This window comes from Ciconia boyciana, chromosome 10, assembly GCF_034638445.1.
Source record: "Ciconia boyciana chromosome 10, ASM3463844v1, whole genome shotgun sequence".
Classification (NCBI taxonomy): Eukaryota; Metazoa; Chordata; class Aves; order Ciconiiformes; family Ciconiidae; genus Ciconia; species Ciconia boyciana.
In genome coordinates, this window is record NC_132943.1 from 41,350,999 (window position 1) to 41,375,521 (window position 24,523).

General features: G+C 41.0%; 1 protein-coding gene across 4 annotated transcripts in view; it reads left to right on the forward strand.

Moving 5' to 3' along the window:
- UBE2F (ubiquitin conjugating enzyme E2 F (putative)) overlaps window positions 1-24,523 on the forward strand; it is an 83,177-nt gene that overhangs the window by 34,789 nt on the left and 23,865 nt on the right. For 3 of the 4 annotated variants that reach the window (XM_072874516.1, XM_072874518.1, XM_072874517.1), the window contains 3 exons: window positions 1,106-1,163; window positions 15,815-15,847; window positions 18,220-18,282. In XM_072874516.1, the coding sequence (XP_072730617.1) occupies window positions 1,106-1,163; window positions 15,815-15,847; window positions 18,220-18,282 (154 nt within the window). The remainder of the gene's footprint in view (window positions 1-1,105; window positions 1,164-15,814; window positions 15,848-18,219; window positions 18,283-24,523) is intronic. The other variant, XM_072874519.1, reaches the window with a different exon arrangement.

Here is a 24,523-nt window from a genome sequence, read left to right on the forward strand (position 1 = left end):
TTCAGATTATTACTTCTGCTTTCACAAATGTGAGCAAGCCTTCAGCTGATTTCTCAATTATGCTCTGGTCTCCAATGTTTTTGCTTCTCGTAACTGCTGATGTTTTGACCTGAAAGGTCCAGGAATGCCTAACCAACTGAATGATTTCAACGATTTCAACTTGTAAATAGGTCAACTGCTTCAGTGGACTTAATATGTAGCATAATATGCAGGTCATATAAAATTTCTATACAGTATGTGCATATGTAGGAAAGTCTGTATCTTAATTATTTATAATTATATTTGTATGTATTAAAAGTCAAGAACATGTATTATAGTTTACAAGGAACTTTTTCCTCCTGTAAGCAATCTCTCTTTGCCTGGAGTAGTCTTCATCATGATTTCCGGTTGGGGATGTATGATGTTGAGTTTGCCTGCAAAGCCTTAAAATGTTCTGCGTGCAATATAGCTCGCCTGCTGGAAGAGGACTGTAAGGCCCTGCCCTAGACTGTCCTGCGCTGTGTCCCCGGAGGCTCGAGGTGCATCTGCTCACGTTATGGCTGTTGCAGAACCTTCCTGAGCAGACAGACTAAAACTATTTCACTTTCTGATCCCTGCCTCTAAGAAGCTGAAGTCCTTTCACAGAAGAGAGGATGATAGTCCTCTTTCTCGCTAATTAGATATCCCGCCAAAGCCACCCTTTTTTTGATTGAATTGTGCCAGATTTAGTGAGAGAGTGGTCATTCTGCAAGCCTGTCTCTTCACCAAAGATGAACATGTTCTAAACTGGACCACATGTGTCTGTGTGCTCAGGGGAAAATAAAGGTTCAATGTTGAGACTGTGTCACAAGGATTTCTGTAACACTTATTTTGCTTGATGAAAATAATTCTTTTTTTTTTACAAAGGTTGAGCTCAGATCAGGAGATCTGTAATGACACTATGTAGAATGTAATTCTAGGAAGACATACCAGTTCTTGGGCTTTAAAATCCCAGTACCGAGATATAGTGCAAGAGAATTCTTATGTTGCAGTTACTTACCAAGTTCTTGATGTTTTCTGAGAAGATTTCTGACAAAGGTTGTTTAACTAGAAGTTGCACTGTATAATATGTGTGTCTTTTTTCCAGTTTATTGAGAGAACATTCAATTGATGGCACTGGCTGGGCTCCAACTAGAACATTAAAGGTACTATTTCCTTTTAGATACATACATTGAACTAGATACATCTTTTGAAATACTTTTACAGACTTGGAAAGAGATAACGCAGTGTGCTCTAGAAACAACTGAGTTTTTTATCTTTCAACAAGTAGTGGTGGCAATACTGTAACAACAAGTACAGTGCTAATTGATTATAGAAATGTTTGCTAGTTTTAGCATAGCTGCACAAATACTGCTTTGACTGATAAAAGGTTTTGTAGAATGGTACGACTGCAGGTGACCCTGAAAAACCATGCTTGGTAAGGGTGGTCTGCTTTTTTTTTTTTTACCCAGGCAACAAATACAAGAGCGTGATGTGAGCAGGACTAACAGTAATCCATAACCCTTGTAACTTCCATTGTATTGACATTCCTGATAAATCAATAGTCTGTCTTCCCCGCCCCCCCAAAGTTCCTCTGAGTAGAGGAACTTGGAAAAGTGAAAGGTGAGTTGCATTTGGGAGAAATGCCATGTGGAACAGAATCAGAGTGTGGTTACTGCACTGTCTTGAATTCTGTTTCATCCCCGGTGTTCAAAGGGGGGAGCAGTGCATCTGCACTTAGGTATTGCATAAAGCAGGGCACTTGTGGGCTGTTTTAGCCACTCCAGTAGGGAGCTAACTGCCTCTGCCCTTTAACCTTGCCTCGAATGTCATTTTACCCGAGTCACTAAAATGTAAGTGAAATCTGGCCCCTGTAAAATTGCTGGTAGTTGTGCTACTGTGATTGCAGAATGACTTCAGAGGTTGGTCCCACCACAGCTGGGCAGCGTTAACAAATTCAGAGTCGTAGTTCCTGTGTGAAATAGTCCTAGGGAGATTGTCACAAAGGACATGCGCTTCAGCGGAGTGACTGCTCTTGTCTTGCTATAGGAAGCGGTTGGTTGTCCATTTACTGTCTTGCTATGGGAAGCGGTCGGTTGTCCGTTTACTGTTACATGACCTTGCTGCCAGAAGAGTCTTGCAGAGCACTGAGCAATAATGTCCCTTTCGTTTTTACCAGGAACCATGCCAGAATCGGTTCTTAAAGAGCGTTAGCTACATTAGGTAGATAAAGGATACATGTCAGGTGTTTGTTTCTTTTCAAAAGGCAAATTGAAAATGAGTTTTATCTAATACTTGATTTCCTTTTTGGCACTGTGAAGGAGATCTGTGACTTTCTTCATCTGTAAAATCTCTTCATGAGCATCTGACTTTCCGGAAAGTGAAGCAGAATCTCTGTGTGTTGTTTTGTGGGTTTTCTTAAACACCCGTTCCCTATTTTCTTTTTTCATCAGCTAGTATGATTTTGGTTTGCCCGTGTGTTTCTGTTTTCATACTACATTAAATCAAGACACTGACTGGGTAATTAAGTTAACTGGTTCTGTTCCTGTCCCTGTATTTCATTCCCAGAGAAAGCTTTTGGACTACAAGTTTTAAGCTTCAGCCATTAGAAAACTAGTACAGCAATATTGCAACTGGACAAGAATGTACATATATTTTTATCTTCTCTCCTAGCTTTGTTCATGGTATCTTTCTTACAGAGATTAAAATACTGCTGCATGTTAAGACTGTGGGTGGGAATAACTGCTGACATTATGTGTACTTAACTTCCTACCCTCAGTGATGAAGGAAGATGTGTATTAATCTTCTTTTTCATTTTATTCTTGCATCTGTTTGCTAATTGCATGTGATGAATTTCATAGATTAAACATCCTGGAAGCTCAACTACCAGGAGACTCAAATTACTGAATATTATGAAGCATTTAGGGTGTGTTTGCTTTCAATAAGTTAGAGGAAAAAACCCTCCATGACCCCAAACAAAAAAAACCCAGGAATTTTGTCTATGGGTGGTGAAATGAAAGATTCAGCAAGTGAAAAGGAGACAGTAGCTTAACTTTAAAAAGAAAAAAAAATCCAGCATCCCCCTTGGATTTTGTTTTTTTCCCAATGGGCATTGAAGCACCACAATTGCAAGGTCACATTTTACAGCTTTAAAAAAAAACCACCCCAAATTGCAAAGTTTTCATTCCTCACTTTTTGTCTCCATAGTCTCCATTTTAAGTAAATGTGCAGTTTCAGTAAGTGTTCTCTCACTTGTCATGTTGTCACTTCATGTGATTTGAAGTGTCATCACAAAAAATAAGTAGCACATGTTGGTCCTAACTTCCAAGTTGTGCCCCTGCAGAAATGCCCTTGTTACACTGTGCCTCTATTACAAAGGGAGCTTAAAAAAAAAATTGAGCATAAATAGCCATTGGGGATGTCGGTAAGCTGCAAGCACTATTCCCCAAACAGTTTTTTTGCTTGGGATACAGATTGTACTTAAGTGGTAACTGGCATCTGGAGTGAGTCTGTTCTTTGTCGAAGATATTCTTCACAGAATCACAGAATCGTATAGGTTGGAAAAGACCTTTAAGATCATCGAGTCCAACCGTAGTCAATCCTTAGATCAATCCTAAGAGTCTAATGTAAGATCATCAAAGTCCAACCATCTTCATCCATTCCAAGGGCGCTCTTTGAAAGGGCTAATAAACATGAGAAAGGTGGGTCTCGGTCAGAGCCAGGGCTCCTGATGGCTGCTTTATCAGATGCTCTTTCAGATCTTTGGCTGACTGTCACCTGTGAAGCTTCATTCATGCCTTTGTATGTGTTTTGAAGCTGGATTAGGGTCCGAGTGCTTAGATTCCAGGCTACACACTCTTCTGAGATGGAAAATATGGAATTGTGATGGTTTATCGACAATATAGCCACACAGTCAAGTTATTTGTCAGTGTGCATTAACAATTGTGGTAGGTACGTGTTAACTGTAGACCACAGAATTATGTGAAACAGTGAGTGACTGGTAGCAACCAAGAGCTATGAGATGTGACTCAGGTTATTTTTATCTCTTAACACTCCACCTGCACCCACTAATCAAGCCTTCCTGAATCCTTTGTTTCCAACACTGGGATGCCGTGATTTGGAGAACCCACTCATCCCCACAAGCGGAATATTGTGTGAATTTGCACAGTAGCACTACGGATAGTATCCGGTCTTGGCCAATGATGGACTTGAAAGTCGGTATTTCGTATTCCACTCATCAATAATATGAAGGCAGACTGGTTTTCTGGAGGAATATACCCAAATTTGTCCAATAAAGCACTCTAAAACTTTGCTAAAATATTTAATTTGAGAATGGGGATGTACTGTATTTCTGTGACAAAAATTGGCAGGCATTACTAATGCAGCCATTCTGAGTGCGTTAGTAAAACCATTCAAATAGATAATGCAAAACCTCAAAAGCCACATGCACAAACCAGCTCTGCTGTATGCTATTGCATGCATTCATGTTATGTTCTTAACCTTTTAGAAGGCTTAAGTTTTAGAAGTTTTAATTGTCTCATCTTCTGTAGCCTTGTGGTGGCAGCAGAGCTCTTACATGAAAAATCCTTCAAAACAAACTGCTGTGACTTTTTTAACACTTTCTTCAGTATCAAATGGGTAGCAACTTGAAGAGGCATTTAAATTATGCCTTTTAACTTTCTGAAATAAAAAATAAAATCTCCTAAATACTTTTTTAAAGTTATCTGATAAAATGTGTTTTAACAGTGTAGAGAATTCTTAAGGGGGGAAAAAAGCTAACTCAATTTTGTTTTCTAGTATTTTGTTGCACTCAGTGTCATCTCATCCATGATTGAGTTCTCTTTAAGTTACTAAGTGTTTGAGCATTATCTTTTTTCCACTTTACTACTTCCTGCTACTGAATGCGTTTCCATGGACCACTGTACACAGCCTGCTGTTAACTAGTGATGGCACTAAAGAATGTGCTATTTCTGAATTCCTGTAGTAGATACTTTTAAAGTCAGGTTATTAAGAAAGTTGGGCTTTAACCCTGAAACAGATCATTGATAGGTTAATGTTTTAAAACAATCTTTATATACTTTTAAAAATCACTGTTAATATGATTTTAAATGTTTTCTTTATCCATAGAAACACTCCTGAATCCTAAATTCTTAGGTAATTTCTGGTAGCAGTTTGCTTTATGGACCATGTAAAAACTGATGCAATGCTTTCTAACTGATCTTCGTGTAATCTTTTACTTCTTTATAGCTAGCTATGAGTTAGCAACAGGAGCTTATTTACCTTTCAGTCTCCATTCTGTTATGTTCTGCATCATTTTATTGCATACTTCTTCCCTCTCTAAAACAGAGTATTCATAAAGCGAAGGACTGCTGAAGTTATTTTGGGCCTCTGCTCAGACTGTCTGAACTTGCTTTTCTCCTGCTTTTAGGTCTGATGGTCAAAACGGAAGTTTTCCAGGCGGAAAGCAAATAGTTGGTTTTATTTCCATTCTGTTCTCAGATTTTTATTTTGCTGACAATACCAGCTTTTAAATACCTAGTATGAAACAATGCTATTGTTGCTCTGATACGCTGCTTCTTCCCCCTCAATAATTCCAATTGCAACCTCGAAAGTGCTTCAGTAGCTCCTTTTAGTCCTCAACATGCACTTCCTTGTACCTTATCTGTGATGAGTATCATCTGCCTAGTTAAGATAGGCCTCCCTAGTATTCATCAGCTTTCTCTCAAATGCTTGTTTTCACTATGCTATAAAATTATCGTGGGTGATTGATTTTAAAAAATAAAGGAAGAAGTGGATCTGTGTATTGTGATTGCCTAATTGGTTCTAAAAGTCAAGCTGTTCCTTCTGCAATTATCTCTAACAAAGTGCAACTGGAAATTGGTCAGTGACTGATTTATGAACCATAAAAATAATCAAAGCACATTTGTGCGACTCTGCTGACTGACTCTGGAGGGCTGAGCGTAGTAATGTTAAAACCAGTATTTTAAAATGTGTGATGAATGTTCATAAGGAATATTTGGTCCTTTTTTTGTAACCCTGTTCTGATGGAGCTACAGTTGATTTCAGAGAATTGGAGAACTATTTGCTGTAGGATTTTCATGTTGTATATGCATTTCAGTTCTTCATTGAGGTATTTTAAAGAGCTGGTTTTTGTCATTTTCGTGTTACTGCTGTCAGGAGAGACAGGAGCAAGAATGGGAAACATCAAGATATTCTTAAACTACAGATATGCAGACAGCTTTTTATACCCACCTATAGGAAAACTTTTTTTTTAAGGAATTCCTTTCCCATAACTTCAGATACTAGGTTAAGAAATATCTGTGTTATTAGATCATCTAATCTAAAAGTATTAAGACTTGTTTACAATAAATTATTGCTATTTGGAGTTTATCCATAAGAGGCTTGCTTATTTAATTAGCATTTAATACTAAATGGGAAAATATGCCCTATTTGTTGTGTTGGTTCTGCTGTTGTCTTCAGGCAGTAAAGTTACTTTATTTGAAATCATACAAATGTCAAACTGTAATCTCTTGGAGAAATAAATCAGAGGGTCTTGACTTCATTTTTCTAGTTACCTTTAAGTCAACGTTTAAGCATAAACCTGAGTAGTTTTAAAAGCTTCAGTATAAGCACAAAACTTTCATTCATCATCTTAATGAAAATAGGTGGTCTGCTGTCAAAATGGTACGTAATCAGTGTAGAGGAGTATTTTAAACAGACAATAACTGTCACCGTCTTCAGGATGAAGGGAAAAAAGTAAACTTGTATGTTCTGTGTTGTTCTCATTAATTCTTGCTGCTAATACTATTTTTCTCAGCCAGCATTATGGTAACATTGCTCTGCTGTTGATTTATTCAAATCTTATTTTGGAATGGGTCTTTGTACTGTATATAGAAATGTCAAAGCATGTGCTTGTAAAAGCTGCCTTCCTGGATGGAATATGTTTATCTTCCATATTGGTAAAGTAAGGAGGAGAAAGTCATCGAAAGAAGAAAATGAAAGGCTTCATAGTAGTAGCAAAGAGCACAAATGCCAGCTCTTACTGTGCAGGAGGAGAAATTACTGTGAAGTCAAGCATAGTTTAGCAAGGAGATTATTGATCTAATATGAATTTTACAGCCAGCTCCTGGGATCTTCTTGGTCACGATCACCAAGGTTACAAAGCTGAGCTCCTGGGAAATTGTATGTGTGATCTCAAGGGAGAGATGGACTCTGTCAAGGTGTTTGCTGCTTCCTGATACAGACCAGTATAGAGCCTCTGAGTGCTGGGGAGAAAAACATCACCCAGTACGCTTGCAATTATTCACTGCATACCAGTTTCTGCATTAAGCAGAAGATTACCTGTTTTTTCAGGCCATGTGCCTTCACATGTCTTCTCTGGTATTATACAGGAATTGAATCAGGCAGGTGTTGTTTCAGGCAATGTGTCCATGCCTCTTGCGCTGTTGCCCTCTTCAGACTTTTTACACCACCTTATTTCTCCTTGTGCTGTTTCCAAGAGGTATGGTGGTGCCTTTCACCCAAGCCTGCTCCCTACCCGGAGCAGTGCTTGGCACAGTGGGAAGGAAGGAGGGGGGTGAACTTCATTCTGTGCCTGCAGCAGCTATTCCAGAAGGACACCCTGAATGAGCTGACATGCAGGCATGTGGGCTTTCTTTTGTCTGAGGAGCAAGATGTGCAGAATAACTTTCTGGGAGTTCTCACTTCCTCAGCTATGCTAGGCTTGGCTGGCTGTAGGTTTTATGGGTGACCTTCTGGGTGAAACACTGTCAGAGGAGGACTGTGCCTGCTCACTTCTCAGGCAGTGAGCAGGCACTCTCACTATTCCCTCTGGGGTCACATCCAGCTCATCCTCTTCATTTGCAGAGCTGCCTTCCTCCCTTGCATGCAGAAGGTACTTAGAGGTCCAGCTCTGTGTGTTGATCTCATGGAGGCTTCCAGGACCACATAGCACAATGTCTCCTGCTGCCAACACCTTTACTCTTTCTCTCACTCAACACAGTGAGTAACAAAATACAACATACATGGTTGCAAGAAAACAGCTTCAGGAAAAGGCCACCACAGCAGCAGGGAGCTATACCTGCAGCTTAACAGAAACGGGTCAGTGCAAGTGTTTAGTCTTTATTCCCTGAAGATGTAATCTTTATTTGCTGAAGGGGTGTGATATGAGTACTGTGGGTCTCAACAAAGGAATCTGTGAAGGAGGGAAAAGCAAGCCTGTTAGCCATTGTGTGTCTCTGAAAGTATGGGCACTGGTCTGCTGCAAACTGCTTCATCGCAAGTAAAGCGGATTCCTTCAAAGCTCTACTCTGTTCTTGTAAGCACAGCAGGAGCAGAACCACTACCATTCCCCCTCCCCCCCAAAAAAAACCAACCACCAAACCAAAAACCAAAGCAAAAAATCAGGGCCTTAAGCTGCATGCCTTCTTGTATTTTCTGGGATACCGAAGGGGATATCAGCACTGTAGAAGACAGCTCTGGGGAAGCAGTGAAACACATGGGGATAAATACAGAAGAAACAGTAATTTAGCAAGGGGGTAGGGAGTGGCAGCAGAAGGTAGAGGCAGGTATGGAAGAGAGATATTTTGAACCAGTGAAGAGGTAGATGAGGAAGGACAGAAGAGTCACAACTGTTTGAGGGCTGTTGGTTGTCAGCAAACATGAAAGGACATGCACCATTTGTCTCTTTCCATAATTTAGGAAGTACTTCAGGGACTTCAGTAGGAGCTCCCAGTGGTTCAGAGCCTTCTTTTTGTGATGGTTTGGAGGGTAGTGTCCTCTTTGTTGGTCCAGATCTCTGCATCCCTGCTTGGTGCTGAAGCCCACATGATATGCAGCTGCAGTGGGATGTCTGGCCTGACTTTATCCAGAAGTTTATTTCATGCACACCACGACTGCTCTGACCCCACAGACAGTGGGGACAGGGGCAGGTTCTGCTTCAAGATGGCACTGCTGCTCTGAACCGAAGACGGACCGGTTCACTGGTGCCCTGCTTGCTGTGCAAGTGCCTGGCCCGGGGCAGTTCTTGCAATTGCTGGGCCATCCCTTGCGACTCTGATCAGCACCCGGGACTGGGGAGAGCCTGTGCCTGTTCAGCAAAAAGCAAGCGAGGGACATTTAGTTGTCACAGTCAAAGGGGTTTCTGAATGTCCTTGCTGGTCACGATTTAGATAGGTATTTGTAGCACTTGCAAAAGGCACAACAGCTTTACCACAAGGTACCTTTCAATAGTTCAAGTCTTCCTCTGTAAAGGAAGTAATCTAAAGAAAAGTGCAGTGCAAAAGATTTATATTCTTCAATACCTTTGCTCTCTAAAGTGCTTAAAATGTCCATTGTTACTGCTTTCATTTCTTTGCCTTTCTTTTCCATTTCTAAAAATTGAATAAGCAGCGGACAAAAAAACTTCACACCCGGTATTTGGTAAAGAGAAGTTACAGGGCACTGAATGCAATCTTCTATGTAGATCTGACATTATTCTATTTTTCTTAAAATAAGCTTCAGGAGGTTTTTCTGCAGGGATATATTGTGTTGTATTGTGATTTTATAAATCGGCTTTATCAGTTTTGTAAGAAGTGATGTCCCTCTCCACCGTACATGCCCAGGCTGGTGAAAATACTTACACAAATCAATGTCTTGTAATAACCTTTGCTTCATAAAAGATTTGCAAACATTTTCTTTTTCTCTCTTTAATGGCTTCTGGCAAAGCCTAATCTTTGTTTTAAATACAGCAGCTGTTATTACTAGCATGTTTTTAAAGAGTGATTCAGTAGAACAGTGCAGTACATTAGTAAGTCTAATTAAACCATGCTTGTTTTCCCCAAATTGTTGATTTCTGAATATGCAATTTGTGTCAACTTTAATCAGTTGAGTAGACTGGTCTCCGGAGGGCGATTGCTTTAGTGTTCGTAATCACTGTAGTGTAGTTCATTAAGAAGCTATCACGGAATTCCCCTGGGAACAATTTATAAAAGATTATCTGCTTGCTCTGAAGTAACCTTGGGGACAAATGTCAAGGAGTCAGTAACAAAAGTAAAGGATTTCAGACGAGTGCTCCAGCATACTTGGCAATTCCCAACCGTCTTGGACTGGGAGAAGAACAGACTATAATTGTTCCTGTTTTCTTCCCTCTGGTATATTTGAGCACAGAAGAAATCGTTTTCCAGCCTTCCTCCTTTTTTTGTGTTTGCTAACTGGAGCAGTTCATGCCATTTAAATTACCCAAAGCCCTCTAAGTAAGCCACTGTTGTTGTGTTTGGGTGGGAAGCATGAGCTGGGATTGCAGGCACATGAGAATTGAGATGGCCTTTGTGGCTGATTAAAGAAAGCTAATGTTCTCTTTGTCACCTTATTCCAGGTGGAAATGGTGTTTTACCTGCTGCAGGAATTTTGCAACATACTGTAGCAGTGTTACATGCAAGATTAGAGAGGAGCAGGACAGCGAGAGGAAATGTAAGAGAGAACACTTCATTTAGGAGAAGACTGTTTAGGAGGGAAGCAGTTTTTTCATAAGCTAAAAAGTGCCTACCATCCCTGGCAAGAAAACATACTTTCTTTTTTTTTTTTTTTTTAAACCCCTTGGACCAGTGATAAGTTTTGTGTGGTCGGTTACATTGTAGTGGTTGCAAACAAGTGGTTAGGCCTGGGGATAAATCAAAGATGTTTGTGGAGGTGTGTTGAGGAGGCAGAAAGAGAAGTCCAGCAGAGCCTGGGGAAGGTGGGGCTGGGTGGGATGAAGGACGCTTGGTTTTCTAGGCTGCAATGAAGAGAGAAAGAAGCTGGGCTTCTTTGTAAGAGACGATGGAAGAAGGGGAATGGAAGTGGAAAACCACGTTGAGCTGGTGCGTAGGCAGGACAGCGGAGAGCTGCCCCAGGAGACAGCCATGCAGTGGCCTGACTTTCAGCTTGCTGAGTTTTTGGGTATAATTTCAAGCCCTTTTCCAAACTGTGATGTACAAAGCTTGGCACTTGTTTTATTTGAGTTACTGCTTCAGTTTGTTTAAAAAAAAAAAATAAAAAATTTAAAAAAATTGCTTCTGATATCTGCTTGTATAAATGACTACTGCTCCTTTCATTGATCTGAATGGGTTAAATTGTTTGTATATAAAAATGGTTTAGCAATGAGCTTTAATCAGTCTATTAGATCAGAAATGCTCCTTGGATCTCTAAAGAAGTTTATTTGATTGGAAGTTCATTAGCTGCTTTTGTCTGGCTTGTTCTCTGCTTAAATTAATGTATTAAATATACTTTGCCTGTTAAAGGAAAATCTTAATTTACAATTTACGTGTTTACTCTCTCTTCAAAAGAAGTGCTGTGTGGCTGTATTTCCAAACATCGGGAAGCATAGCTAAACACTTGTCTGTTACACGGTTTCAATGGCATCGCTTTTGTGAAGTGGTTGTGAGAACTGCCACTTGGGAAGATTTGGTGACTAACTGAATTAGGACCTCCTACAAATGCAACGCTTTGAGATTCTCTAGCCTCAGGAGAGGCTATTTCAAAAGCTGTATTTAGTATTTTGATTTATTGCTCTTGTACTTTAAACATTGCTGCAGTGGCAGATTTTTTTTCCCCCTTATTTGGCATGCCGTAAATAAATCTGTGGGCAGGGGTTTAATGTAACTTTTCACTCAAATGCAACACAAATACTCAAGAATGAAAAGGGGCGATTATAAAGGGTTATTTATAACAGTCTGTTGATCTTCTGACTTGCTCGTGTTGACTTCCCATGCTTGAGCTCAAAGTAGTGACAGTGCCAAGGAGCAGAGGGTGTTTCCTTCATTATCCCCTCTTCCATTATAGATTTAACCAGGTACTGCTTTTTAGTTCAAGTATGATACTTGAATCTTCTGAACTAACATAGTAGAGGGGAATTAAAAACACTTGCTTACCTGAGACCTGCAGTTGGCTCGCGAAGGCAGGCGTCTAACCTCGAACCTCGGGGGTGACGTCTGTGCTGATGCAAAGCCTCTGGGAGACCAGGGGGACAGGGAGAGGGCCTGCCTGGGCACAGCTGGAGCAGGAACCAGATAAAGCGGCTTGGGGAATTCTGCAGCCTTTTCTACAGGGTCCATCCTGAGCAGAGCGTGCCATTTCATTACGAAAAGCGTAAGAGGTCCTCAGTTTTGCTCTGAGGTTACCCCTCAGTAGTGGGTTTACTTGTACTCTGTAACTTTGATGTTAAACATGTAGAAAAGTAGACAAAAAGAAGCATTGTAAAGGAAACAGCCTTGTCAGATACTCGCCATGTGAACAGGCAGGTCCCTGTGTCTGGTTCTCCTTTTGCAAGTAGATTCTTTCATTGAAGTGGAGCAGCGTAAAGGTGTGCATGTTAACATTTTATGGCAACATCTGCCCTGCTCCTCTTTAAAAATTCTTGTACATAGGGTTAACTTTCTGTTTTCAGAGTATTTAAGCCAGAAGTTCAGTAAATGTTTGAAGCTGGGAATGGTGCTTTATTATATTAAAACAGAAGTTTTTGAACTGTTAAATCTGACACAATCTGGCTTGCAAATCCTTTTACTTTGTCAGGAAAATGTGAAGCAAGCGTTGAGGCAAGTGCTTATCTGCATGCAGCAAGCAGCTCTGCTGAAGTCAATAATGCAAAGTGATTATTTTTGCAATGCAACAGTGTCAAGTTTTTCAAATATTAAATACTTGCTTCACTCTTGCTCATCTGTTCCATCCCACTTCTCTTTCTCAATATCCTAGATTTAAATCCAGGCTAGCCTCAAACTCATTACAAAAAGTGTTGCCCTCTGGTAGTAATTTAGCATTATTTTTTATGGAGCCATGCAAGGGTATAAAATGAATCCAGCAAATCATAAAACTTGAATAGGTGGAAACATCAGAAATGATATTAAGAATTTCACACATAAGTTATTCAGTAATAATAATAATCCTTTCACGCTTTTTGGTATCTAGGATGGCTGTGAAAATGTACAGCACTCTGAAAACTCACAGCCTTACAGAGGTTTTTGCTGGGGTTTTTTGTGGTTCGGTTTTGTTTTGGTTTTTTTTTCTTTTTGATAGAACGCAAGTGTTCCAAAGTCTTAAAACCAGGGTTCTACAAATGAGAATTTGGGAGCAATTTAGGTAAACTTCAAAAGCAGGTGTTTACGGAATGGGAAAATAATTTGATATCATTTACATTTCTGTTTTGAGTTGCAACGTTTACTTGTGTAAGGTATGGCTTGTCGCTGCTCGTGTTGGAGCAGAAGCTGTTTTGTGTGGAGAGACAATCTGCAAGTGTCCTGGCAGGGAGGCTGTGGGGGCTTCAGCACTGTTCAACGTAAAGAGAAGGTGAGCTCTTCAGGGTTTCAGAATCAACGTGACTGAGTTGCTCTTTCGTTTGTTTCTTTTTAGCCGTGCTGGCAAGTGGTGGAACGATTGTGAACAGTTTGCAACCCTGTGAATGCCGTTTCGGCGTTCAGGCAGGATTTAGAAATGGACAGACCCCAGCGTGCTAGTGTGAGCTCCTCATACCTCTTTAGGATGTTTTTTAACACTCAGTATTGTAATTCTGCATCACATTCTCCGGCTACAGTCTGCTGTCACATGGTGTAGATGAAAGATGACCCTTAAAGTTAATTTATTCCTGCTTCCTCAAGTGGAAGAAAGCAAATTACCGTGCTTTAGTAAGGTCCCCATTATCAAAGGTTGTGGGAAACGCACAGTGGGTTAAAATCGGACGCAAGAAATTCTTAACACCCCCGAGACATTCACTCTGCCTCCCTGAAGGACAATACAGCCTTTGAGGACAGCAGTGGAAGGGGCTCCTGACCTTCAGGGGTCAGAGCATCTGCTGCGGCAGAGTGGCTGGCTGGAGACAGGGGCACTCTCGGCCGCCCCTGGTTACACACCCTGCATCAGTCGGTCCTTGGGCTGCATCCGTGCCGGGGGCAGTGTACGTAGGGGCACCGGGGCGGAGCAGACCCCGAGAACGGTGACGCCGTGGCAGCCTGTGCTGTGCTGCGCACCCTCTCGTGCCTGAATGCAGGAGAGTGAAGTGGAAGCTGAGACCTTCGTGCCTGTTCCTACTCTCCAGGCTCTCCACACCACTGAAATCCTCCTTTAATCAGTGACTTTGGCTTGTTTTTTCTCTAGCACCACTGTACTGTACAAATAGTTTATCCCCAGGATTGCTTAATACAGGTTTCGTTAATACCGTGTTTTGCTAACTTCTGCTACACCCAGTTTCTGTGGCAGTAGTTGTAGTTGAACAAGCACAGAAGTTAAATAAAGGGTAAAACGATGACTTTCATCCATTATCTGAAATAGTCCATTTTCTCATACTTGCCAAGGAACTGACAGTGTGGTCGTTTGGGAGTGGGGGTGACTGCTCAGCACTATAGTCTTGAAATGTGTGGACAACTGTAATTCTTAGGTGTCTCGGGTGTGTCCTTTTTTGCAGTTTATGTGTCTGTGCTGCCACTGAGGATGATGAGTACATTTGAGAGAGTCACTGTCTTTGCCACACCTGATTATTTCAGAAGCTCTATGAGGAGAAGATGCTGAAACTGAAAACTGTGTCTGACAATATCAGCTTTGCTGGGCAGATTCACGTTATTAAAAGCAGATAAACCGAGTGGGTTGTTTGTGCGAGATCAGAGGAAAATTGGATTGTGAGAGGCTGTTATCCAGATAATGCTGACCGTGTCTTTTTCATTAGGGCATAATTGGATAGTGTTCTTAAGGGATATGGATTTCTGTGGTCCACCACTCAGCAGAGGGCCTGGAACAGGAAACAAACTGAAATACGCTTTTATTGAAGTTCTTTGCCTTGGATAGGAAGTTTTTACTTTGAGGCTTTATTGTGAAAGGTACATTTTAGCCACAAAACAATGTGCAGTGTTTGTCCTGCTACTGGAAATCAGGCAGTGTGGTTTTCATGGGTAGGTAGTCAAGTGCTAGCAGGCTGTAAGGGCAGGAGGTGCAATGCTGATCTTACTTAGTTGCCTGGTAGGTGTGAGCTCCAGTGCCCAGACTTCAGTGGGATTTTGCAGTAGGGTAGCTTAGTTATGCTGCTACTAAAGAAAATAGTCTTTCCTCTAGGTAGAAAAGCTTAGCCTCGGAGTCGGTGGTAGGTGATGTTTTTAAGTCTCTTTCTGTAATGTTTGGATCTTGTGCATTTTCTTATTCTCTGAAGGTTGCAACTGAAGATGTGGACTCTTAGGTCAGTGCTAGTAGAACCCTTTTGGAGATGCCCACCCCAAAATAAGCTGTCTTTGATGACACCATTTGGAGGCAAGTTCCCGTGAACCTTCCTGTTTGCAGGGATTGCAAACCCTCTCTATTCAGCTGTGCTTAAATAGATACTTAAAGGCAGTAAAATTATTTGAGACATATGCTTACGTAAGAACGGTATTTCTTTGTACTCATAATACACCTAAATTTCTTTTCTCTGATATTTTGACACAGTTTCAAATATTTGTCTGACACCATTTTAATTTTAAGAAGGGATTACTGAATTTAGTTTTATACCCACCCTTTGAACTAAGCAGTGCAGTCAGTTGGTGGCATATACTAAGGTATTATTCCTCTCCTTGAGCAGAGAAGCAACAGGAATAAGGCTCCTATACACACAGAAAGATCTGAACTTGTATTTGAATAAGCAGTATTTGGTTTTGGTGACTTCTAAATGTCAAGCATCCATGAAATGAGAAAGCTTTTTCAATATTTTGATTTAAATTAGTAAAACATCACTCTCAATCTAGATTTGCTTTCCAGTAATTTCATGGATTAATAGAAAAATAAAGTATGTGAACGTGTTCAAAACACCTGAAATGCATGCCTGACTGACTGTGCTTTTCCTTTGCAGGATGTTGTCTGGGGGTTAAACTCTTTATTTACTGTAAGTAAATGAATATTTTGCATATCTACTTTCCTTTTTCCTGCCTGGTTTGGTTTCAGCATCACCTAATGTGAACCCCATCTGTTGCATCTTAAACTTAAGGTCATTATTTCCTTTGGCTTCAGTGGGTGTTGTACAAGCATGAAATCAGTTTGTGCTTTTGTTTGTATAACTGCAAGACTCATACAGACGGTCTGAAATGCCGGCTTTTTTGTACATCGTTTTTACTTTTGGTTACAAATCTGTTATGGGGTATTTTGGTAGCAAGTTATGTGGGATCTTCCACACAGTGTGTGAAATTCCTTCAGCTGGTTTGCAGGAAATAGAAATTCGTATTGCTCTGAGAAGGAATTGTGTTGGTGTTATGTTTTTTAAAAATGATGTTTAGGAATTAATGACTACCCTGCAGTCTCATTCCTGTTTGGAACACTTATATTCCTGTTCAGGGGCCTCGGTACCCACCCGCAGAATTTGCATAAACCCTAACTTGTCACAGAAATGATATGATTTTGTTCAGGGATCCCATTTTCCCCCTTTTCCTTAGATTGACAGGAGCAAGAACTTGTGCCTTGTAATTACAGGAGCAACTTGAAAATGGAGGAGAGGGCGGGAAGCTGCAAGAGGCAGGCAGGATGCCACAGCAGCTTTTGCCCTAAAAGTGGAGAGAAGCTAAGTCTTTACTGTACAAAAGCTGCCATTTTTAGGGAGTCCAGGATTATGTTTGCCTTCCACAGCCATTGCTGCTGGGTAGGAAGATCAGGAGAAGGCAAAGAAAGGCGCTAACTTGGTCACCACGTTTGTCATCGACTCCGGAGAGAACTACCCCAGCCACTCCAGGGTGTACAGAGGAGGCTGTGAAAGGCTTTGGATAAGGAGCATCGCTGTGGGCTTCGCTAGCCCCGGCCTGTTTTCAGAGAGAGGAATTCCTTCCACCGCTACCTGCAGGAGGAGGGGTAGAGCAGTTACTGTGCTCCCAGCACTGTCACCAGGATCATCATGTGTTTCTAAAACCTCTAGCATAGACCAAGCCAGTAACTGGCTACAATCTCCTAAGCTTTCCTGGCATCCAAAGGCGTGATTTGTTTTGACAATTTCTTTGGTAAATTGATTTAGAAGATGGGAGAGCATTTGCCTTTTCAACAAAGAGTAATTGCATTTCACAGTTAGTCTCCCACTGCATGCTAAGTAACTGGAAGAAAGCGAAATCCACTGGAGGTACAAAGAAGTGCCTTCAGAGGCAGAACTGCACGTAAAAATAATCTGTTGGGCAAACGGCTGTAAAGAGCGATGGTCATGCGTCGGAGACCACGGGGATTTGTCATGGCTGGTAAGAGCCATGCTTCCCAGCTTGCCTCTTGGACTTCCCTCACACCCAGCTTCTTATAAATAATTAAGCTTTGAAAAGCTGGCATTGGATTGTACTGGCCTTGCAGATTCTTTTGAGGTTTTCTTGAAGAAAGTGAGTGAAAATGAGGTGGATCGGTGTCCTGGTTTGCCGCTTGAAAACGAGTCAGAGTGACACAAGCCTTTCACACTTTTGAAACGATGGCATTTCGCTGCTCTCACAGGCTAACCTTAAACTGGGGAAGGTGATCTGGGCTGCAGGGAAAATAGGGAGTTTTGTGATTCAATGTTATTTTTTAATGATAATTCCTCTTTTATCAGCATCTTGGTTTCCTTTGGTTTTAACCCTAGACCCTTTCTCCTTCTGATGTTAATATTTATGGAGATTAAACTGACAGACCTGAGAGATATTTTGATTATTTCTGCTCCCTGGCCCCATGTGCCCTTAGCTCTTGGGGTCTTTGCACTCCTTTTCCTCTCGGCCCTGTTTTTCCCATTGCACTAAAACTTCCCTGTCTGTCAGGCTCCAGGTTATGTAGTTTCTTCACAGAGGGAATTAAATTGCTTTGCTATGGAGATGGTATTAAGGAAGCTCATCCTGCTTTATCACCAGGCTGTTTGCAGGGGGTTTTTTTTAAGGGTTTACTTTACCTTTGAACAAAATCAACAGGAATTGTGCCTTCTGAAACTTTGAATGTTCCTTCAAAATTTGATTTTAAACTGTCTCAGTTTTCAAATAGAAATGCATCACTGCCAGAGAAGTGTCATGGGGCTGTGTGTGGCGTGCCACCAGATGGGGTCGAATGCCTTGCTGCTGTTGTCCTTTAATTGACTTGTGATTTGGTTTGCAATCATCAAACTCGTTTGCATCTACCTTTGGCAAGGGATACCTATGAAGGTAGTGAGAAAATGGCACTACACTTGCAGGTCTTGCTTGCTTTGTTTAATTATCTTGTTCATTAGGGCTTTGGATTCCTTGTGTGATGCAGTGAGTGGGAACCTTATAATGTTCTCTGTTTCTTTTCCAGGATCTTTTGAATTTTGACGATCCTTTGAATATTGAGGCTGCAGAGCATCATTTGCGTGACAAGGTGAGTTGGGCTTATTTAAAGCATGTTGTTCCTAAACAAATGCACATACTGTACTTGGCAATTCCCAGTCAGTCCTTTTAAAGCATTTGAGCTGGTGCTTCAGGCAGTCAAGTGACTCATTGTATCAGCAACCAGTTATTCAAACAAAATGTGCTTTATCTGGGAAAGTAAACTCGACGCAGTAGTGTTATTCACCGTATGCTGGAATTGTTGACCATAATGTAGTCATATCCCCAAAACAGATCATCTTTTCCTTCTTGTTTCTGAGATTTTCCCTGAAGTTGTACATGTTCTGTGCAGCAAATGATAGTGAATTGGTTTGGCGCAGTTACGTGAGTAGCCTTTACCTTAAAAGGCCTGCAAAAAGATCTCATCCTTCTCTGTGTCTTTCAAAATGCAACTTTTTTCTTCGCGACTCTTGGGTGTTGCATGCTTTTATTAAGCCAGGAGAAATCTGGGCACATTTGAAAGACAGGAGTGGAAACTTTATTTTCTTTTTACTGATGCTGTTTGTTCTGCATGTATGATGGACTGGGCAAAGCAAAACATGGTATTGATTAGCGGCCTGATGAACATCTGTGAGGTGTACCTCTCAACTGAGACTGAGCATGGAGGTGGAGGTGAACAGAGTACTAACTTCCCCTTTGCATAGATCTCTGAAGTTGTCACGTTACATTATTATGGATGCATACCTCAAGCATGTAAAAGTTACTGTTGGCATGTTCAAGATCTCTTAATTAAACTCTTCCGATACTTTTGTTGAAGTTAACCTTAAAGATTGAAGAAGGTTTCCAGGTAAATGTTGATTTGAAGAGTTCATTGAAAATGCAAAGTCAGGCAGTGCACCTAATTTATCTCATTTTTTCAAAAGGAAACATCAGGATTGCAAGTTCATCTTTCTAGCTGTTTTCTTGTTTAATGAGATCTTGTAGCTATTCTGGTATTTGTCAGTGTTTGTGGGGTGGGGACGAGACTGTAAGCCTAAGGTGAGAGAAATTCAGTAGACACCTACTCTGGAAGAGGTTTTTTTAGTGGTTTTTTTATATCATTTTGGCAAAGAGTGCCAGGAAGCCTTCCAAGCCATAAAACACTGAAAGCAGTCACAGAGGAGATACAGCCTGAGAAACAAAACCAGCGTAGTGAAGGTAGCAGGCTGAATCATTTTCTTTGTTTGCATTGTTAGCCTGAATTATTCTCTAATATCTTGCCAGGGAAATTTGTAGCTCTTTGGGAATGGTGAGGCTACACACCTATTACTGAGTGTCGAATTTGGCACTTGATTTCTTCTAACCGCCAGAGGGAAAGCGGTTTGTCTGGTGTCTGGGTAGGTTTTTGTAAGGAGAGATGCTCCCACAGTACTAGTACAGTCTTGCGTCAGATGTGCTGAGGCTGTGGTAGGTGAGTCTTACCAGTGCTTCGAGTAAATTGTTAGACCTCAGACCAGCCAGACAGTAATGTCCTCTTCACAAAGAGGGATGAAATGCTAAAAAAATCGCTGTCCTGCATCTCTCAACCTCATTCAGAAATCGGAAATCTTGGGAATCCACAGAAAGGAAAAATGTTACCTGCTTTTAAAAACACACCTCCCTCAAAAATGGAGAGGTGAGCACTCAAAATATGCACTGCTACACTAATAGCATGGAAGGTTTGGTTTGTTTTTTTTCCCCCCAGATAAAAGCAGCTGTGGAAGAAGTGAAAGGCAAATTGAGTGGGTTTTTTGACAGTCTTCTAAACGAAAAATATTTTTGGAACAAACATTTTTTTATTTAGTAAACTCTAAGTAGTCTCCGCAGGTATCTGTAAAATTCATGTTCTGCCATGCCAACTTTTTTTTAGAGCTTATCTGAATTTAGTTTAGGTATTTCATTGAGAGTGACAGCACCAGGAAGTGCTGGATTTTCCATAGTATGTCTTACAGCAACATCAAGACAACCAATAGTGCTTGTCTGGAGAGGATAAATTATGCAAGGGAGAGAAATGGCTGCTTTTACAATTAGCCTCAAAGGATGCAATTGCAGTGTGAGTTATTTTTTTTCTCTCTCTCAGGCATAGATGTCATGTAGCGTATAAGCATTTTGTTGCGAAGTCAAACTCCTGTGGTCCTGTCCTGTCTCTTAAGAAAATACTTGCAATACACAATATGATTCATATGGGAATGCTAATGAATTTTCCCCGAGACATTTTATAAGTGTAATACAATTGTACAAATAGTTTAGATGTAATATATAAGCCCGCACGCACAGTCTACATATGAACAGATGTGCAAATATATCTATATACAAATAGTTTTGTATACAAACATCTGTGTCTAACAGATACTGTAAGAGAATGCCTTTGGTCATTTCACAGTGCGGGAGCCATATATGGCTTGTAACAAATGTGATCAGAACAAATGTAGCCAAAACAAATGTACATTGAGCTGTTTTCTGTGGTTCTCCTGGAGGAGATGACTCAGTATTTCACTGATGTAATTTCAGATTTCAAATCCTGGGATCCCTTTACTGACATTCCAGGCTAAGTGTGGCTGTCTGAGAGGTTAACAGCTAATCTGAAGCCTGCCTCTGGTTATTGAAAATGTGAAACTGGAGTTTGTTCAGTTCCGTAGGCTGGTATTAAGTCATCAGAAATGACCGCTGTCCTGCAGATGCTGGAAGAAGTCACATCGTAGACATCAAATCCTTATTATTGATTCTTGGAGAACAGTTGTGCTGTGAATGTTTGTGTTACAGATCAGGCTGGGAGGGACAGCTAAAGATCTCTTCCTGCATAAGGAACCTCTTAATTTTTGCATCAAATCTATGGCTTATACCTGAGCAGAGTTGTAGTTTTTGGGAAAGCAGCCTTGTTCTAGGATGTAAAAATGATACAAAATTCAGAGCTCAAGTTGTTCAATTAATTGCTTTAAAAAACTGTGTCTTATCTGAGATCTGAGTTAGTGCAGCTTCAGCTTCCAGCCCTCGGGTGTCGTCTTCAGCTCAAGGAAGAAGCTGTCAGTTACTGAACCTCTTGCCTGGCAGCTTCCTTCAGCCAGTGATCATCAAGTCACTTTTAAACGAATTATTTTTTAAAGTACATACGATTGTTTATACAGCTTGAGTAATTCTACAGTTCTTCCCCCCACACTTTGCAAGATGTCAGTAACTTTTTGGAAGGTTGTACAATGAATTTGGGCAGAGTCATCAAACATCCATTTTCAGAAATGCTAGATAAAGAGATTATCTCAATATTCAGGCTTGCTAGCCTTCTGCTTATGTATCTAAAACCTGCCTTCTTATCAGCTACAGAACTGATCTGGAGACCTATGTTGTAATTGGTTGTTTTCATCAAAAGACCTTTTCAGTGACAGAGGACGCTGTCTGCCACCTTGTGTGACTTCAATTAGTTTTTCAGAGATAGGACCCCTGTATTTGCCTGCATTAAATGGTACTGTTGAAGTGATTTCATTGTCATTGCGATCAATTTTGTAAGGCTTCAGTTTTGCCAATTGTGAGTTTATCTTATGATTGTCATCAAGTGACGTTGGATCCTCCAAAGCTTCGTTACCCACGTGGTAATCTCCTGTATGTGCAGTCAGACGTCCCCTCTTTCAGCTTATGAGCTCAACCTCACCTTCTCTTGCTGCGCACCTCTGAGAAAGCTCTGTCCACTTGGTAACCTCCTCATCAGTATTGGGGGACTGCTTTTAGGTCCCCCCAAAGCCTTCTCCTCTCCACCAAGCAGCCCTGTTTCTCAGCCTCTCCTTGCCCTGAGGCTTTCCCAGCAGAGCTGTCCCCAGCCCAGCATCTGGGACTTTCCTCCTGCAGGGGCTGAATGTGTCCCAGGGGCAGGGCTTCGCATTTGGCCTTGCTGAGCCTCCTGAGGTTGCTGTCAGCTTTTCCTCCAGCCCACGCAGGTCCCTCTCGAGGGTGGATTTGCCCTCCGGCATGTTGACTGCATCCTCTTTAGTGACTGTATTTCTGTAGACCTGGTGCCAACTTCCACACTCAGCCAGTTTTTAAACTCAAACCTTCTTGCAAGCTTGTTGACTGTGGCTTTCAGCATTTAATAAAGCATTCAGACAAAACTGTAGTTTCCCTTCCTTCTTCTTTCCCCCCCTCTGCCTTTGTTTAACTCATAATTGTTTCCAGCTTAGGGAAAGTTTGTGTTGTTCATTTTTGTAGTGTTACTTTTTAGAACATTCCTGGTGCCCACATTGCACTGCAGTTAGGTCACAATCACTGCAAGATAAGTAACCATCCTCTCTTGGTTTAGAGCTCAATAAATCAGAATAAAAGGATGACTGATGTCTCTATGTAAACTAAGTAAGGTGTTTCCCCGCATTTAGTCTTCTCACACTGATACAATCTGATCAATTTGGTAGTATCAGTTTTCTTGTGGAATTTAAAGAACTGCTTACTAGTTAATTAGCTGGGACTGCTTTGAATTTAGCAGAGAAGTCAGCCTGTCAGTAATTCCTGTCAGTAATTATGTGGATGGCCAGAGCTATTAATTGTCAATAGAATTGATTCCACCATTTTCTAAGCAATGAGCAAGTGTTTAAGTTTTAATGACTACTCACTTAAAAATGATGTGCTAAAAATTGTAGGATTTGCTGTTTTGTACAGTGAACGAATGGAGCTCTCCTGATTTCCTTTCTGTGGCAGCCATGTAGGCTGAATACTGAAAGAATAGGGATATGCCTTGGTAATACAAAACCGAATCAGCTCAGTAGTTCAGGGCTTGTGTATTCCTTAGCCAGAGGTGCTATGGGCACTGTGTCTGCTATTTTTTAGCTGGAATCTAGAAAATACTTTCCATACATACATCTGTTATGGTTGTTTTGAGATACTGTCTCAGGACATTGCAATTTGCTGAGTTCCTTAAAAGCCCTTATATTTCCTAGTAGTGGTTGCCTTTGCCAAAAAAAAAAACCAACCCAACATTTCAAAGCCATACGTGCAGTACACAACAAGAAAATTCATTACACTGTTCATGTGGCTTAAAATAGAAACTTTTTTACAAATATTCCTTATCTTTCTTCCTCACCGAGGCCTGCCATATCGAGAATGCTAATGCTGTGTCTTATTTTAATTGTATTCGCCTGTTGTATTTGGTGCAGTTAAAAAGGCTAAAGCAATTTTTGTCATCCTGCAGATTAGCAAACGCTCATTTCCTTGTTCATCCATGCGGTCTTGAGTTGTTTTAATAGGAGAGGCTGAGTAATGTCACCCTGTATTATTTTCCTGCACGATCTTTCCATCTTCTCAGTGAAACTCATCTGTCAGTATTCAGTGCATGGAAACGCTTCCTGCTGTGTCATTGTGAAAGAGTAAGATAGATAGCACTCTGGGAGGGACTTTTTTTCCCCCTTGTGAAAATCTAGCATTTCTTCTTTCATGGGACTTTTACCAGCAGCTCTGAAGTGCCAAAGCTGAGAAATCTAATCGGAATAATTGTGTGTTTGCCAAGGATCCATCTTAAACACAAGCTTTTTACTTAACTCAGCAAGCCCTGGTTTTGTTTGCATCTTCCTTGGAAGGCAGTTGTATGTTTCCAATTATAGAGCACAGGAATGCACTGAACAGTAGGAGTGTCACCTCTCTTCGCTGCCTCCACGTAGCATCAAAAGAAGATCGTTAATGCCACGCTTTTGTGGCCCTCTCTTTGCTTGTCCCAGCCAGAGGAATGAGCGCTGTTGTCAGGCTCAGTGGAAACACCCAGTTGCTCCTGGATGTGGAGGGGTCAACATACAGGCACTCCAGGTGCCGATCGTCCTGATCTGTACCTGTGTAGTTGTATTTCCCCATTGTCTGCCTGGTTTTAAAGAACATGCAGCACAACAACCCTATGTAAAAGGCGTCTTCGTTTTGCCTTTTTTCCCCCCTAGCTATCTTCTGCTGTCAAGGGGAGTTTTAGTTGTTTCCCTGCCTTTACCATGGCTAGATCAGTAGCAGAGATTGTAGCTGTTGTTTTGATACTTTTATGATGAATTATTATGCATAGGTTTTTGTGTGGGAGTTTGGTTCTGGCCCAGGTTTTAGAAAGCATGGATTTTAACTATGGCTGCCGAATTTTAGCAGCTCTGATTGTCGCTGACTATATTTCTAGTCCATCTGTTTTCAGGTAGATTTATATGCTGTTATGATCTTGTTTGTAGACGTTGTGTTTTTACTCTAAGGGAGGGAGGTTGTACAACAAGAATATTAATGGGAAAAATTCAAATTTGTATATAACATACTGCAGTTAAACATTACTCTGGACA